The sequence below is a fragment of the Crotalus tigris genome, unplaced genomic scaffold, assembly GCF_016545835.1.
Source record: "Crotalus tigris isolate CLP2741 ecotype Arizona unplaced genomic scaffold, ASM1654583v1 scf7180000017701.1507938, whole genome shotgun sequence".
Lineage (NCBI taxonomy): Eukaryota > Metazoa > Chordata > Lepidosauria > Squamata > Viperidae > Crotalus > Crotalus tigris.
The window spans coordinates 1246565-1263648 of NW_024096577.1; the positions used below are offsets into that span (position 1 = coordinate 1246565).

At 44.9% G+C, this 17084-nt stretch overlaps 2 protein-coding genes across 9 annotated transcripts in view; one reads left to right on the forward strand and one right to left on the reverse strand.

Moving 5' to 3' along the window:
• ZNF414 (zinc finger protein 414) overlaps positions 1-10896 on the forward strand; it is a 28609-nt gene extending 17713 nt beyond the window's left edge. The window contains exons 3-9 of the mRNA XM_039338413.1: positions 570-693; positions 879-986; positions 2802-2909; positions 5591-5696; positions 7718-8250; positions 9395-9553; positions 10077-10896. Of these exons, the coding sequence (XP_039194347.1) occupies positions 570-693; positions 879-986; positions 2802-2909; positions 5591-5696; positions 7718-8250; positions 9395-9553; positions 10077-10153 (1215 nt within the window). The 3' untranslated portion in view covers positions 10154-10896. The remainder of the gene's footprint in view (positions 1-569; positions 694-878; positions 987-2801; positions 2910-5590; positions 5697-7717; positions 8251-9394; positions 9554-10076) is intronic.
• A 344-nt stretch (positions 10897-11240) lies between these two features.
• Positions 11241-17084, reverse strand: part of MYO9B (myosin IXB) — a 74102-nt gene continuing 68258 nt past the window's right edge. For 4 of the 8 annotated variants that reach the window (XM_039338524.1, XM_039338528.1, XM_039338526.1 and 1 more), the window contains 4 exons: positions 14914-14961; positions 13070-13200; positions 12242-12369; positions 11241-12071 (listed from right to left, as the gene is read on the reverse strand). In XM_039338524.1, coding sequence (XP_039194458.1) covers positions 11857-12071; positions 12242-12369; positions 13070-13200; positions 14914-14961 — 522 coding nt within the window. In that variant the 3' untranslated portion in view covers positions 11241-11856. Of the gene's footprint in view, positions 12072-12229; positions 12370-13069; positions 13201-14913; positions 14962-17084 lie in introns of all 8 variants that reach the window. The other 4 variants (XM_039338530.1, XM_039338529.1, XM_039338531.1 and 1 more) reach the window with 2 other exon arrangements.

Consider the following 17084-nt stretch of genomic DNA (forward strand, 5'->3'; position numbering starts at 1 on the left):
GAAGTAGACTGATTTGTGACAGTCTGAGTGCAGGGGTAGGCAACCTTGGCTCGTGGACTTCAACTCCCAGAATTCCTGATCCAGCATGGCTCAGCTTGGAAACCTCTCCCTTTCCCCTCAGCATGGCTGGCTCAGGAATTCTGGGAGTTGAGGTCCACCAGTCATAAAAGAGCCAAGGTTGCCTAAGGCTCTTAGCCAGAGGAAGGAGGGTTGTAGGACAGAGCTGTCTTAATACAGAAGGATTGGAGAGAAAAGGGGGGGAAAGAGGGCTTTCAAAAGATAGGGAGATTAGGTTGAATCTTGAAAGAAAAAAGGGAGGCAGATGAGACGAGGCATGAGTTTGCCCTCAGAACAGAAAGTTGGAAGAGGAGAACCAAAGAAAGCTGAGGTAGTTGCAGTGAGAGAGATCAGTGCACAAACCAGAGATTTGGCCAAGCAGGTCACAACCATGTTCTTCAGCAGTGTATTCTTAAATCCTCTTTTTCCAGTGGAGAAACTGAAGCCGAGAGATAAGAGTTTTCTGTAATATTCTTTGCGGACTGGTTTTCATTTCCGTCTCTCTTTGCTAGGAGAATCCGCCCTCAACGTCACCTGCCCTAACCCTGCCCAACCATGAGCTCAGAGCTTCGCCCCCTCACCTCCAAAGCTCGGTTGAGAAGGAGGAAGTGACATCTCCCGTATCTTCATCGGAGGGTAAATACGGTTTGAGAGGGAAGGAAAGAGACAAAGGGCTGAACTGAGCTGCTACTATAAGAGAATATGGTGGGTTCAAAGCCTAGCTGGTGATTGCGGTTGGAAAACCTGGCTAGTTTTAAGGTGCTGCAACCCCTCACTTAAAATGCTCTTTCTTACTCCACTTTGCTTTTCTTGATTCCCAGGTTCTAACAATCCAGGGCTTTTGGGCAGCCAGGGACAGCCAGCATGGAGTGGAGGTAGCGGGACTCGAAATCAGGATCTGCAGCTCCCAAAGCGCAGACCGACCACGGGTAAATTTGAGGTTGCCCTTCCGTTATCACCTCTCGATCATTTTCACTCTCTTGTTTTCAGTGGCGAAACATTAAAAGGGTGAGAAGGATTCATGGCTGCTGATGACATGAGCGTCAGCCTCCAGAGAACAGTGTCTTCGTTTACTTGTGAAATTGTTTCCTTACTTAACATCATTTCTTCTCCTGCATGTGTGCAAGGCACTTGAAAAGTTCTTAGGAAGCGATGTCCTCTTGTGTCCTGCAGCCCTGCTGTGGAATTTGTGCACGTCCTATCTGGCAGTTTTCCCCTCACCAATAAGCCCTGCTTATCTTTACAGCTGTCTGTCTGTCATCTATCCTCTATCAATCATCTATTTCTGTGGTGGCGAACCTATGGCACGCGTGCCACAGGTGGCACTCAGAGCCCTCTCTGTGGGCACGCAAGCCGTCGCCCCAGTCCTAGGCCTTCAGCTGGGTTTTGTAAAACCTTTCTGCTTTAGGCCTCCGCCGCCGTGTGGGAAAAAAAAAAAAGGTTCAATCAATCAGTCAATTTCAACTTCTCGCGGGAAAAAAAAGTTCTTGCAAAGTTGGAATTGATTGATTGAACTTTTTAGTCCCACCCAGTCTGGCATTACCACCACAGCCATGCCCACCCAATGGGCCACGCCCACCCAGCACCCGACGATAACATAAGTGCGTTTGCGGTTGCAGTTTGGGCACTCGGTCTCTAAAAGGTTCACAATCACTGATCTATTTTATTTAGAAAATTGATATGGCTGCTCCACTCTCTCACAGTGACTCTTAGGGAATAGAACCCCCCACCCCCCGGCAAAAGCAATCAAACCAACCACTTGGGGGTTCCATATTACCCTGGGGTCCCCATGCCCTTTGGTAAAACCATGTCCTCAGGGCCTTTTGAAAGAGTGTGAAAGTGGGGGCCAGTCTGTTTTCCACAGAGATGATGTTCCACAGCGAGCGAGCCGTCGCAGAGAAGGCCCTTCTTAGTCCCACCAGATGGAGGGGATCCATAACATGCCACTCTGCTCTGGTAGATAACTGGGAAAAGATGCCCCTTCAAATAACAACCTGACCCCAGGCCATGTAGGGCTTTAATGAGGACAACCAGCAGCTAATTGTAACCTATACTTTAAAGCCGTGGTGGCAAACCTATGGCACATGTGCCACAGGTGGCACGCAGAGCCCTCTCTGTGGGCACACGTGCCATTGCCCCAGTCCTAGGCCTTCAGCTGGATATTATAAAACCTTTTCACTTTAGGCCTCTGCTGCCGTTTGCAAAAAAAAAAAAAAAAAAAAGTTTCAATCAATTTCAACTTCTTGCAGGAAAAAAAAAAATCTCGCAAAATTGGAATTGATTGAACTTTTTAGTCCCACCCAGTCTGCTGTTACCACCGCAGCCACGCCCACCCAATGGGCCACACCTGTCCAGTGGGCCACACCCACCCGGCACCCGACGATACATAAGTGGATTTTGGGTTGCAGTTTGGGCACTCGGTCTCTAAAAGGTTCGCTATCACTGCTTTAAAGTCTTGGCTTGGTATTTTAAGGACTTCAGGCAAGTTAATTTGCAAAATATGTCATGATTTTTAACATGAAGAGAGAAGCCACTTTTGTTCATATCTTAAAGAAGGGGGAAATTTAGCTGGGAAAAGGGCTGTCTGGGTCTCAAGCCAATTCGCATCGGTGATAGAAACACGAGCCTAGGATCAGCTCGACTCCAAGTCCATCCGGGGCTCATTTAATCCGTGTTACCGAGGGCCCTACAGAGTTCATTTGAAGAGAAAGCCCCACGGCTTCTGTTCTTTCTCCCTATTCCAGTGAAACGTTACCAGTGCTCAGGGGACGGTTGCCGGCTGGCCTGTCGCAGCATGAAGGAGCTTCTTCGCCATATGCAGGTCCACTATCGGCCCACGGAGTCCCTTGAGGGTAAGGCTGGCCTTTCAAACTTGGGGGGTGGGGGGGGGCTAGTACAGGTCAGGAGAAGAAGAAGAGTAGGGAGACCATGAAAAATTATATCTCGTTTCTTCTTTCACGAATTTCGCAGGACAGGAGCGTAGAGGCTGCTTTTCATTCTTTTATATCAGTCTATTTGTGTAACAAAATTCAGCAGCACTTTTTTGTGCGGCTGCTGATAAAAACAGGATCGCCAACATGATCGCCAACGTCCGATAACGGATATGGCACAAGAAGAAGAAGATTTGTGTAACTAAGCCAGGGGTGCAGAAGCCTTCAGACGTTCTTGCTGTATTTTGTACCCCCCTCCTTTTTTTTTTAGCATGGTCCTTGAGAGTCAGCAGAGAGTTCATCTTTTGCTAGGAAGAATGGGAGAAGAAACACTGTGATTTTTCTCTTGTGGAGAAAATGAAAGCATCCTTCCTCTCTCTTCTTCCCAGCAAAGGAGGGGAGACTGCAGTGGGGGAAGGAAAGGGTACGTGGGATTTGTCTGTGGCCCCTAAATGTTCAATGTGTAGAATTTCATCAACTCTTTTGACTGGCAGTTTTCCACTGTTCTATTGCACGTTTCATAACCCTGTTAACTCTGATTTTTGTAACTGAAAACGTTTAGAACTCATGCAAAGCCTGCAGCTCTTTATGCTCTTTATGTAAACATGGCCACAGAAACATCGTTACACAACTTATTCATGATAGCTATAGTTGATGTGTGGTTTTACAAAGGACATGTATTAAAAATGCAGTATCATGGGTGTTCTGTTTTGAAAAGTAGCCAGTCACATACCGTAAACGCCGGCGTATAAGACGACTTCCGCGAGCGCTGAAATCGGCGCCAAAGACGGGGGTCGTCTTATACGCTGAGTCGTCTTATACGCCGGAAATACTGGTAGTTTCCGGCGTATAAGACGACGTTCTAGGAATGCGGCCCGGCTATAAAGACGGGGGTCGTCTTATACGCCGGGTCGCCTAATACGCCGGCATATACGGTACTTCTTGGGGAGTGTTCAAGAGTGCCACAAAAACTCTTGTGTTATTCCATATCCCGCCCATGTCTGTGCTGTGATTGAATAGAGATTTGATATAATCAGCAGGATTCATAAGGTAATAATATCTCTCCTCTGAGCCTACCTGAAAGATAGTCTATCCTTCATCTTATGATAAAATGCTCCATAACACATCTACTTATAAAGTCACGTGAGGAATGACTTCAATGGACAAATCCACCATGTTTTTAAAAATAGTCACCCTCAAGTTGAACTCTACTTCTGATGACCATATGTCCATGTCCTTGTTGCCCCTTTGACCAAACTTTTTCCAATATGATTTTAGATTTGCTAGTTTGGACTACAGCTCTGAGATTTCCCGACGGCCTTCTATTTAAGAATTAATTAAGCCTGATCCTGTTTACTGTTGAAAATCAGCCAAATCAGACAGGTGCTGCCATCTGCTGGGCCATCATATGTATAAGCTGTCTAAAATACTGCAAATGTGAGGTCTGGGCAAGAAATTGGGTCTTGTAAATAGCATGGGGCAGGGGTAGGCAACCTCGGTTCTTTTATGACTCATGGACTTCAACTCCCAGAATTCCTGAGTCAGCTAAGCCGACTCAGGAATTCTGGAAGTTGAAGTCCATGAGTCATAAAAGAGCTGAGGTTTCCTACCCCTGGTATGGGGGAATAGTACTGGTAGGTAGGTAGAAGAGCCTCAGTCTAAACAAAGGTTTAAAATATGAAATCTGAGCTCAAAGGAGGGATGGGAGTAGAGAAAGTGTCTCAGAAGGGATCCTCCCTGGTTTTTTGAGAAACTAAAAACAAGGAAAGGGAATGGTAGTTTTAGACTTGCACAGATTCTGTTACTGCAACCTTACCATAAAGGTAGGGTTAGCTTCGTGGCTTGTCTAGGCTACCTCAAAAGGCTGATTGGACTTGAAGAAATAGGTCTTCTCTAATTAAAGCCCTGCCTGTTCACCCAGGCCTGTTGGGAATTGGGTGGCAAAAACGTTTAATAAATGTAGAGTCTTTGGTGCTTTCTGAGCTTGTTTGCAGATATTTCATTACTCAGCTAGATAACATTGTCAGCGCGAAGGAGTGTTGGGTTTGCCTTGCAGGGGAAATTTAATTTGTCTAAATAGGGAGAAAACCCCACATGTTCTGGCACCGATGATGTCACTTAGTTAATCATGAAAGTTCTGCAAGCAAACAGGCCAGCTCAGAGCGGGGTGACTCGCCACAGTCAACTTGCCACAGCCAACACACTGCTGAACAACTCGCCCTGGCCAACTCACCACGGGACAATTCACTGCAGGACAATTCAACGGCTCAATTTAATTAATAGAAATTATTTTAATTTTTGTCATTCATATTTCACTTTGTCCCTCCTTTGGTATCCTTTCTTTCATGATTCTGTTCCACGATTTCTTTGATATTACTATAATTCTTGCCCCGTGGTGAATGGGCTACGTCAAGTTGGCCGCGTCAAGTTGGCTGCAGCAAGTGAGTTGGCTGTGGCGAGTTGTCACGGACCCAGCTCAGAAAGCACCAAGGACTCCATAGTTCAACTTGAGTTACAGCTACAGATAAACTCTCTTCTATTGGAACATTTGATAAACCAATAAATAAAGCTACAGATGCACTGAACTACTGGGTTTCTCTTAGGAAAGACATTCCGCTGCTCCACTCCTGGTTGCTTGGAGTCGTTCCCCAACATGCAAGACCTGATGGGTCACATGAAGGTGCATTACAAGCCCAACCGCTACTTCAAGTAAGACCCTGTTCGGTTTTATCTTCGTTAAACGTGTGTGTTTCTTTTAACAAATGCTCTGGAAAAAGGTGTGAGTGTAGCATGCTAATGAAAATCAGGTCAAAATGAAGTAGGTTTCTTTCCAGTGAGCTCTTTCTCTTTATTAAGATACATCCATTACTGCCTGGGCCACTGCATTTGTATCAGCTGTAGATTCTGGGTACTTTCCACAGGGTGCATATACAGTGGGGCAAAAAAGTATTTAGTCAGCCACCAATTGTGCAAGTTCTCCCACTTAAAAAGATGAGAGAGGCCTGTAATTGTCATCATAGGTAGACCTCAACTATGAGAGACAAAATGAGAAAACAAATCCAGACAATCACATCCACCATAATTTGCAAATAAATTCTTTCCAAATCAGACAATGTGATTGTCTGGATTTGTTTTCTCATTTTGTCTCTCATAGTTGAGGTCTACCTATGATGACAATTACAGGCCTCTCTCATCTTTTTAAGTGGGAGAACTTGCACAATTGGTGGCTGACTAAATACTTTTTTGCCCCACTGTAGACCACATTACTGTAAAACAGCCAGGAGCCATGAATCCAGGAAGACCTCAAAATGCAAATGACATCTGATAGAGGGAGCCGAACTCCTTTCAGAGTCAACCTTGGGATTTCCTTGAAATCATTCGGCCCCTTACAGTCTCCATGCACCACGTTAGCACTTCTGTTGCATGAACTGTTTGGCCTGGAGCTGAAGTGTATAGCAGATCTCACCACCAACTGGAATCAACCCCTCAGTAAGGAGGAAAACCACTGCAAACTAGTGCATCCTACTCTAATCCCATGGAGGCAGCCCAGATGGATACAGGTTATGGTTTGGAAAGCTACTTGTAGCACATGTAGGTCTTTTGGTCTCCAGCCTGGAATCTTAAAACCCAGGCAAGGCAGAAGGCAGTGCCTCTGGTCCTGAGCTATTTAGGTCCTTCTTTTTGTGCCATTGGCCCCTTTCATCTAGGAATTGCATGCTGTCTACTACAGTTTGTATACTGGGCTAAACTGTAGCTTATTGGCTGGTATCACACAATATACCAAGCATTTGGTTTATAAACAGTACTGAGTGGGTTTGTATCCTGGTTGAGGAAGTTGTGCAAATCCAGCCTGCAATTGGCTAATAGTCTGGAACTAGCTGAAGCAAACTAAACTCTTCAGTGAATTTGAACAAGTTTATCAAATTGCAGGTATGTTCTTTGTTTCTAATAGGCCTCAAAGTAAGGCAAACAAATTTAGTGATAATTCATAGCCTAGGATAAGCCATTTTAGGTTTACGAGACTATTATGTCTTCAGTGAAAAGATCTTTTCAGATCCCTTTTTTCCTCTCACTCAATTTTTCAAATCCCCTTCCTGTTTTCACTTATGCCCACGACAGCACTGTTTTTGAAAGCCAATTTGGTCTAATAGTTAAGATACTAGCTAGAAAGCAGGAGGCTGTGAGTTCAAGTCCCACCTTAATCATGAAAACCACTTGGATGAATTTGGGCCAGTCACTTTCTCTTAGCCCAGGGGTAGGCAACCTTGGCTCTTTTATGACTCGTGGACTACAACTCTCAGAACTCCTGAGCCAGCCATGCTGAGAGGAAAGGGAGAGGTTTCCAAGCTGAGCCATGCTGGCTCAGGAATTCTGGGAACTGAAGCCCACGAGTCATAAAAGAGCCAAGGTTGCCTACCCCCCTCTTAGCCCAACCCACCTCACAGGGTTGTTGTGGGGAAAATAGGAGAAGGAAACTATGTTGGATGTATTCACCGTCTTGAGTGATTAGTAAAAATTATAAAAGTGGGATCGAAATAAAGTGATTCATCAGTTCCCCTCCAAAATCTGCAAAAATTTGACATACCTCATTTTCTGGCGATCTTATCTTCTTACAGTAAGGAAACTTGGGCCTGGCACTCAGCAAGGAATGAGAATGCTGTAGTTCATAAGCCTGTTAGAAATTCAGTGCTGAATGCTTTGTTAGCCTGTTCTGTTTTTATTCCCTCCAGATGTGAGAACTGCATGTCACGTTTCCGAACACATCGCTCCCTCTTCAAGCACTTGCACAGCTGTTCTGATGCCAATACCACCAGCACCACCACCACCACTTCCCCAGCCCTAACTTCAGAGAAACCCCTCTTTCCACCTACCTCTAGCCTGGAAAAAGAGCCACCGGGCAAATTGCTGGAGGAGCTTCCAAAACTCCAGAGAGTCATACAGCACTTCAAAAAAGAAGCTCTTCTTCCTGGCACAATGGACACTTCTCTGACCCCCGACTCCCTTCCGGCTGGACTTCCTGGCCCCTTAGAATCTGTGCCGTTGCCAACATCGCCTACATATCCTCTGCTGGAGCAATCCCTGTTTGGGCCACCCTCCCTGGCAAAATTCTCTGGGCCTCCTCACCCTTCAGGGCCCTTCCTGCCCTATATGCACCCCACGTCCTATGCTTTACCTCAAGCTGCAGTGCAGAACCGCCTCAGGCCTTTCTTGCCAGCAGGCCAAGGCCTCCCTGTTTCCAACGCTGTGTGGAAGAAAAGCCAAGGTGAGCAGCTATCCCATTCCCTTTTTTTCAATACATGTATGATTCTGCTGTATCTGCCCTAAATTTAGTCTGCGTCTCAGGCTGGTGTCAACACACCCTTTTGGAGTTGTGCATTAATGTCCCACATTTTACTATGTTACTTCAGGGGGGCTGTGCAAGAGATGCCACTGTAAGTCATAGCTCTGTGGTGGCGAGCCTATGGCACATGTGCCACAGGTGGCACGCAGAGCCCTCACTGTGGGCACGTGCACCGTCGCCCCAGTCCTGGGCCTTCAGCTGGGTTTTATAAAACCTTTCTGCTTTAGGCCTCCACCGCCGTGTGCAAACAAAAAAAAAAAGTTCAATCAATCAATCAATTTCAACTTCTTGCGGGAAAAGAAAAGATCTCACAAAGTTGGAATTGATTGATTGAACTTTTTGGTCCCACCAAGGCTGCCGTTACCACCACAGCCACGCCCACCCAATGGGCCACACCCACCCAATAGGCCAAACCCACCTGGCACCGACGATAAGTGGGTTTTGGGTTGCAATTTGGGCACTCGATCTCTAAAAGGTTTGCCATCACTGTCATAGCTGCTTGAGACCATACTTAAGTCATGAATTTAACATGGAGCAATACAGGGTACAGGGCTGAACCTTGTGGCATTTCCTTTTATAGTAAGAGTAGAAACAGTTGATGAATAATTTTACAAACCAACTATGTATTCATTTAATTGTCATGCTAATCTGGCCCTCAGTTAACCAGTTTGGAATATAATATTACTCTATCAAATGTAGCACTGAAATCAAGCTATATTCCCATAATTTACTAAAGAGAATTATTTTTTACACATCCTTGTTGGTCTAAGTCTCCACATTGTTTTAAATGTACTTCCGGATCGTTTACAATCTGCTCTAGAATCTTCCCAGCTATCAGTATCTATAATTTTCTGAATTTTCTTCTTGTTTCAAAGATACAGCTTTTTTTCCTCTTATCCTCTACCATTTCTTTACAATTTCTCAAAGATAACACATGCAAAATTCATCTAAGCCACCAGAGAGTTCCTCTAGTTATCTTTTCATCAGAGCAGTTAGATCTGCAGTGGCTTGGAAATTGGGAAACTAACCAGATGACCGGGTTTTCATCTTGTCATTTTCATTGTAGGACACTCCTCCAACAGCCGCATTGTATGGGAACACACCCGAGGTCGTTATAATTGCTTACAATGCCCCTACTCCACAGCCTCTCGGGAGGAGATGACCCAGCATATTGAAGACCACCGCAAAAATCCCTCTCCAACCAGTCGCTTGGATGGGGAAATGGGTGAGCGCTAACAGCCATGGCGAATCTTGGGAATGAAATTTTGGAAAGAGGAAAAAACTCACCCGAGAGTCCTCTGTTTCCTTCTCGTTATGGAAGGACTAACTCTAGGTCTTATATTGTGTTTCCCTCATTAATGCAACAATTCCTCAATTTGATCTACGGGAAGGACTTTTAAAAATCCTTAAAACAATACTGGCGTCTTCTCTCAGTTGAGATGCAAATGCATGCAGATGTTACAAACATGTATGTAACAATTTCTCCCAACTATTTTAATGGCTTACATTTTGTAAAAGGCTTTCTTTCCTGAGACCTTCAAAATCACTGAACGTATTTTAAATCCATGGGGAGTGGGAGAGGGGGCTGTTCCCTGACATTTTAACCCAACTGTTCTATCTTAATCCCAAAAGAAATATACCCTTCTCTGGGACTCAGAATTTTCCCTTCCATTTTGATTCTTTGTCGTTTAACTGTAATGCTTTAAACTTACATTTGTTTCCTCTTATTTTTTTTTTCTCTCCCCCAGACTTTGGTGTTCCTCTTCCCTCATTCCACCCAAAGTTGACACCAGAAGTGGAGAACTCTCTCTTTTCCCCGCTGTGAGGTTTCCACTGGGCCGATTAAGCTGACTTTATTAATTCCCCCATGAAAAACAGCACCTGCGTGGAGAGATTTTTTTTGTGTGTGTGCATTCCCCCCCAAAGGAGGTGGTCTGGGGACAACCATGTGTCAAATTTAAGCCAGAAATCTGCATTCTAGCTTCTCCAGAACGAGCAAAAGCATTGATACTCCTGTTTGTTTCTAGTTACTCCCGTTGGCAGGAAAAGCCAAACTTCTTCAGCCCCCAGTCTATGTTTTGTTGAGCATTGCATCTGAATCTAGTCCTTGGCTTATTTCTCAAATAACAAGCTACTGATATAAGCCATTCTTGGCTTAAATCAGGTTTGTCAGGTAAAGAATGTCCTGGATTCTGATTACCCCGTTCACTTCTCCATTCTTTATAAACCAGGTTTGGAAAACTCTTTGTCTTATATGTGCTTGGTTCCCCTCCCACCTACTTCCTCCCCGTGCCTACGTTCAGTTCAAACAAATGTGTTGACTGAGTACCATTTAAAAGGAAAGGGAATGGGAATTGATTACCATTTGAAAGGGAATTGATTAATGCACAATTCCTGTGCATTTCCTTACTTTTTTTTCTATTTAAAATTTACTTCCCCCCCCCTGCTTTTAAGGTTAAAAAAAAACATCTTCCTTTACTCTGTACAGTCATGACTAGTTATGCTCAGGTTTGTAAGTGGGCTACTGCTGCTTTTGAAAAAAATAAATAAATTGGAATTGTACAGAAAGACACGTCTTATGTCTGTAGAGTTTAGGAGAGAATGTCTCATCTTTAGAAGGAAGACAGGAAAATGCCTCTGTTTGTTTATCCTTCCGCTCCTATTTGTTATGAAATCCCAAGAATGGCAACAGGCCACACCAGCTGACTCTTCATTTATGGGTCACTGCAGAACGTGGAACTGAGATTTTCAATACTGCCCCACTGGAGCTTCCCCAAAGAACCTATTAAAAGAGCATGTTTGATTATCAAACTAATCTCAGCAGTTACAGTGATAGAACTACCAACTATAGTCTACCAAGACAGGAGGAAGCCCTTGGTGTTGTGCTGTGAAGAATAACTCCCAATGCCCCCTTTTTCCCCAAAAAAGTGCAGTTTTAATATAAACGTTGATACATTTTTGGTCTCCATTAAATGGTTACTACAAACATTTGAAAGTTTTTGTAAACCGGTTGGAAGTTGTCATAATCCGAGGCAGAGACTTAAAGCAGAAACAGAATTATTGAGTGCTCTGACTCTGTTTGGTCCTATTAAGAGCCTGTTGCAAGCAGACAGGAAGAAGCCAGAGTTGAGTGGACTGCTGGGCAGAGAAGGGAATTTCAAGCTTCATCTCGGGAAATGGAAATTGGTTCAGAGCTGTAACTATTGATCAATATTTGATCCCGGCAGATCGCAGAAGCACCAATTGTTTTCCGGATCCGATACCAACCAAATGTCCTGGTGCAAATCGTGACCATTCTGTTCTGACGAGCATCAGAACTTTAAAATACTGGACTTGACCGGGTTTGGAATAGGGCAGCATATGCAACAGCTCCCGAAGCCGGACTGCTAATGGCCTCTTTTTGACCTTCATTTGAGCCTGTCTCTCCCACTTGCTTTTGAGACGACTGTTCTTGGTACATTCCCGTGAGCAGTTCATCCTTGAAAGAGGCAATTCTTGGAGCAGGGAAAGAGCAGGTCTGTTGGCTTCTCAGTCCTGGAAGACCGCTTGGGCTTGGCTACGTGCCTCCCCCGGATTCTGATGAAGAGGGCTTCCCTTGAGCAGAAGCAAAGAGGATGGCCCGCATGTGGCGGACAGGTGAGGAGGAACTGGATCTACCTGGGCTGAAAACAGCAGCATTTTTGGTGATCCAATCTCTTCTTTGGCGGAGAGGCTGATGCACTGAGCAGCAGGCTCCGTGCTTCCTTTAAAAAGGAGGAGAGACCCTTGGTTAAGAAACCTGTTGCAAAGGGATTTTTTTTGCCGTCGCACTAGAAAGTTGCAGAAAAGACTGGTGCCAGGATGGCCAGGGCTACCAAGGGAATGATGAAGAGAGGAAAAAAAAAACACCTCTGCACAATACCTTAATACTGACCTTCAGGGTCACGGCACCCCACACGTTCCTCCAACAAGCTTTCTGTGCTAACCGATGTCTCGGAGTCGACATTCTCCTCATCAGAGCAACGCTGGTCCAGCTCAGGGAGACGGTATGTGATGTCTTCCCTAAGGAAGCGAGAGAGAGAAAGACAATGTCATGGTTCCGACTAATGAAACACTTCAAAGAACTTCCAGGCATTTTATCCTAAAAAGTCTTTTTATTCATGTGACAAAATGTTGGCATGGCATGATGAAAGGGATGCTAAGATCTGAAATCTCCACCCTCACTCATCTGAATTAACTCTAAAAGTACCAGACAGTTCTGCATATTTTCAATATTCAAAGCAAGAATATTCAATATTAGCAGTGTTGACAGACAAGCTGCAACATTCCACAGGAGGGCTGGAACAATTTCAAAGACTGAGACAATGAAAAGAGCAGGTTTTCTGCTTCTCCTCTTTTCAAAGCCTTTGTGGTCCATCAAGTCCAATGTTACTATTGGAACCGAGGGAAGGGTAATTGCTATCGGGGTGGAATAAAGTCTCTGGGGGGGGGGCTTTGCTTGCTACTGAAGGAGGAGGGCAGTTCAGGGCAATTGGGAGAGGCTTTTTCATACAAGCCTAAAATCGATGTGAAAATCCTAACTATTCTCTCGTGCTTCGCAACGCGGACCCCATTTTTTAAAAGTACTTTGCAAGAACCAATTCTACTGGAAAACTAAAGCAGGGCTCTTCTACGTAGAGGAGATTCTCAGAGCTGGCAGATAAATTCAGAGACAAGAAGCTTCTGTCTTGCAGAGGGTGGGCCCTTACAAGCCATCACTCACTTCTCTTCCTTGATTGATTGTATCCGTTCCATCAGTAGCTCTTTCTCCCTGTTGTCTGTTTCCTCCTCTTCGGGCAAAAGTCCAAGTCTAGGTGAGGCACTGCTTGCTCCTACAGTCTGGGGGCTCTTGCTCTGCAGGATAGAGAGCTACGTCATCCCCTTGGCTAAGGATACAGCACATCATCATCCCCTGGGTGGCCAGGAGCCATTAAATCCTCCCACGTTAATTGTCTTGTGAACCACAACAGATCGTGAAGCAGCCTCTGCTCTGGCTGGACCATTTAGCTTTCCAAGCTTGAAATGAAATGACAATTTAACAAGCCAGGAAAATAATGACGGAAGTGGGGCAGCTCTGAAAAGAGGAAGCCCGAGTGTGAGGTACCTGCCGACAGTTGCTTTAGAGCAGGGCTTTTCAACCTTTTCACCCATTGTACCACTTTTAGGATATGGCAACATCCAAGTACCACCAGTTGCCTAGCAAGGTGTCAAAACTTGATGACCCCCCCCAAAAGGAAAAAAGTGATAGTCCTCGACTTGCAACAGTTCACTTAGTGACTGTTCGAAATTACAATGGCACTGAAAAAAGTGCCCCCCAAGCTACAGCCGAGCAAGAAACCTGCCTGCCCGCCTGGCAGCGCTCTTCCTCCTGTCCGAGGTTTTCATTCTTGTGAGCATTTCTGTTGAGGATTGGCAGCGGGGGTGGGGTGGGGGGTGTTTGGTTTTTATTCCCCCCGTCTGCTGGGTGGTTGCGGCAGGTTTTGGTCACTTCACATGACCCTGGGACACTATGACCGTCATAAATATGAATCAGTTGCCAAGCTATCTGAATGTAAATCACAAGACCCTGGAGATGCTGCAACATTCCAGTTATCGGTGCTTCTGGGTTCAGCAGAAGTGCCAGGATCAGTGCTGCTTTCCAGCTGATTGGTGCTTCTTCAGGACTCAGCAGAAGCACCGGGATCAGAACCGAGCTCCAGCTGGAGCCTGGCGCTGATCCTGACGCTTCCACTGAGCCCTGACAGCCCCGAAGAAGTGCTGACCAGTTGGAAAGCGGCACTGCTCCTGGCGCTTCCGCTGAGCCCTGACAGCCCTGCAGCTCCAGCCATCTCTTGCTCAGGCTTGTGCTGTGCTGCCACCGGTTCAGCTCATTCCCCTCCCCCGCTACCACTTTTCTAGGATGGTCGCGTACCACCTGTCAGGTGCCAATGTACCACAGGTGGTACCCGTACCACTGGTTGAAAAGCCATGCTTTAGAGCACGCTGTCCTTTCTTAGTACTGAATCCAACTTGCAGGGCTACGATGAATATAAAACAAGAAGAATTGGTACTGAATCCCAATGCAGAAAAGCAGGTACTGTTTCACAAACTCTCCTCCCTCCCAAAGGTATCAATTTGAGGCCTGAAATGTGAATTTACGGTGCCTTGGGATAGTATTAAAAAAAGTATTAAGGCTGATTCCAAGCACGTGCATAGAAATGTCTCCCTTTGACAAAAGCCAACCACCAGATTCACACAAACACACAAACTGGGTTAATGTAAACAAATTCAAAGGGTTAAGCATCCAAGGCCAAACTTGGATACAGGAGTATCTTTTTTTTTTCTTCTAAGAGTGAAGCACTGGTTAATATCCCTCTTACAATCCCTGTAATTAATTGGGAAAACAGGAAAAATGTGCACAGTTGTAAAACATGCAGAGTTTTGAAGTGAGGGGGTTTTGAAGCATTCAGCGTGAGAAGGTGCTGTGAACAGCCTTCCCTGATTTTCGGCTGATGCTGGGAGAGGCAGAGAGGAAGGGAGCGACGTTCCATGCACTGGGGGGGGGGGCACGTCAGTGCTATCACCTACCGGGGCTCCCTCGCGGGGAGAGGAAAAGGCAAGTTTTACTGGCCACAACTAGAGAAAAGGAGAAATGAAGGGCACATTCACAGGAAGCCAAAACATTTCCTCTGACTCTCCATGAATAAAAATCAAAGACTTGGAAGAATATACAGTATATATTAAAAATAAAACTCATAAAAATGCTGTACACGATTTAAACAACACTAATATATTTGCAAGCTTCTAAGACTAATGCAATATTAAACTTATTGAATTATAAAGCTGGGATGACTTTCGAGATTGCTTGATCCGGGCTTTCTACACTCCTCCATTGTTGAACGGATTAGTAAAACAGCAAGATCAACAATCGGTACCTAGCAGGGTTTGGGGGATTCTCAGATCAGGAAAATTAATGATTAGTGTAACCCCACTGCTCAAAATTTCTTTTTATATCCAGCTCGTATAAAATCAATCCCTAAATATAAAAGAAACATGAAATATAAATACTGGGTTCCCAAACCATGCAGTTGTCTGGCAAAATAGTATGGCCAACATTACCAAAAGCAGCTAAGGAGAATCAACAGGGCTGCACTTACATCTTCCTTCTCAAAGGAGACATTTATGACAGTGACCAAAGTGGCTTCAGTGCTAAACCTCAGTATAAACCCAAACAGAAAAGGGCTAGATAACCTGTCATCCAGGTACACTGCATTAATAACCTCTAAAACAGATCCAGTTAATCTATGACCTGTTAAAAGCTAACCAAAACACTCAAGGATTGGGACTAAAGGTGGTTGAACAAAGCTCTTTAAACACCTTGCCCATCAATTGATGTCAATGCATAAAACTTGATCAGGTGGCATTATGAGTATCTCTATAAGAATTTTTATCATTGTTAAAGCCTTTCTAAAAGGGTCTGTTGGTCCTTCCAGTAAAGATGAGTTCTGTCCCTCTATCAAGCAGCTACCAAAGCAGGAAGTTTTTTTTCCTTAATGTTCAGCAAAAACCTGTTTCCATACATTAATTATTTCTATGGTTACTAGCATAACAGAGACATGTCTGTTTCTTTTATTATGTGCAATACATGAAGACCATAGTGCAGTGATGGCGAACCTTTTAGAGACCGAGTGCCCAAAATGCAACCCAAAACCCACTTATGCATCATCATGTGCCGGGTGGGTGTGGCCAATTGGGTGGGCGTGGTTGTGGTGGTAACAGCAGACTGGGTGGGACTAAAAGGTTCAATCAATCAATTCCAACTTTGCAAGATCTTTTTTTTCCCCCGCGAGAAGTTGAAATTGATTGATTGATTGAACTTTTTTTTTTTTGCACATGGCAGTGGAGGCCTAAAGCGAAAAGGTTTTATAAAACCCAGCTGAAGGCCTAGGACTGAAGCGACGGCGCACGTGTCCACAGAGAGGGCTCTGAGTGCCGCCTCTGGCACCCGTGCCATAGGTTCGCCACTACTGCCGTAGTGTCTCCTCTTTTTCTCCCTCCACCAAATTTAACTTAACTAGTTTTTCAACTACCCATGACAGGACTGTTTTCTAGACTTCACCATCTTGACTCACACATCCAGAACGTTCTCTAAAATGAATGTGTTGAACTGGACTCGGCACCAATGGCCTCTGCACCCCAGACGCAGAGGGACAATCAGGAGACTAGAGCAGAACTTCTTGTGCCTGACTGGACACATCCCAACTTTATAATTTATAATATCAAGAGCCGAGGTGGCGCAGCAGTTAGGGTGCAGTACTGCAGGCCACTTTAGCTGACTGTGTTCAGCAGGTCAGCGGTTCAAATCTCACCGGCTCAAGGTTGACTCAGCCTTCCATCCTCCGGGGTAGGTAAAATGAGGACCCAGATTGTTGGGGGCAATGTAAATATATATATATACATTGCTTACTGGTGTACACCGCTTAGAGAGTGCTCGCACTTAAAGCAGTATATAAGTCTCATAAATAAATAAATAATTTATAAATCATTTACTGAATTATATTTTGAGAGTATATCAGAACTGCTTGAAATAAAGTCTATTTTTTCCTTCCTAACTTCCACTCACACAAAAATAAGTCCTTAGGGATTTGGCAAACACTCGCACATTACGTATCAGCTTTGCGGTGTGAGATTAATGGAAAAGTCACACTCCTGTTGTGAAATTTCCCTCCCATTTCATGTCCTGTGCAATCCCAGCGCTT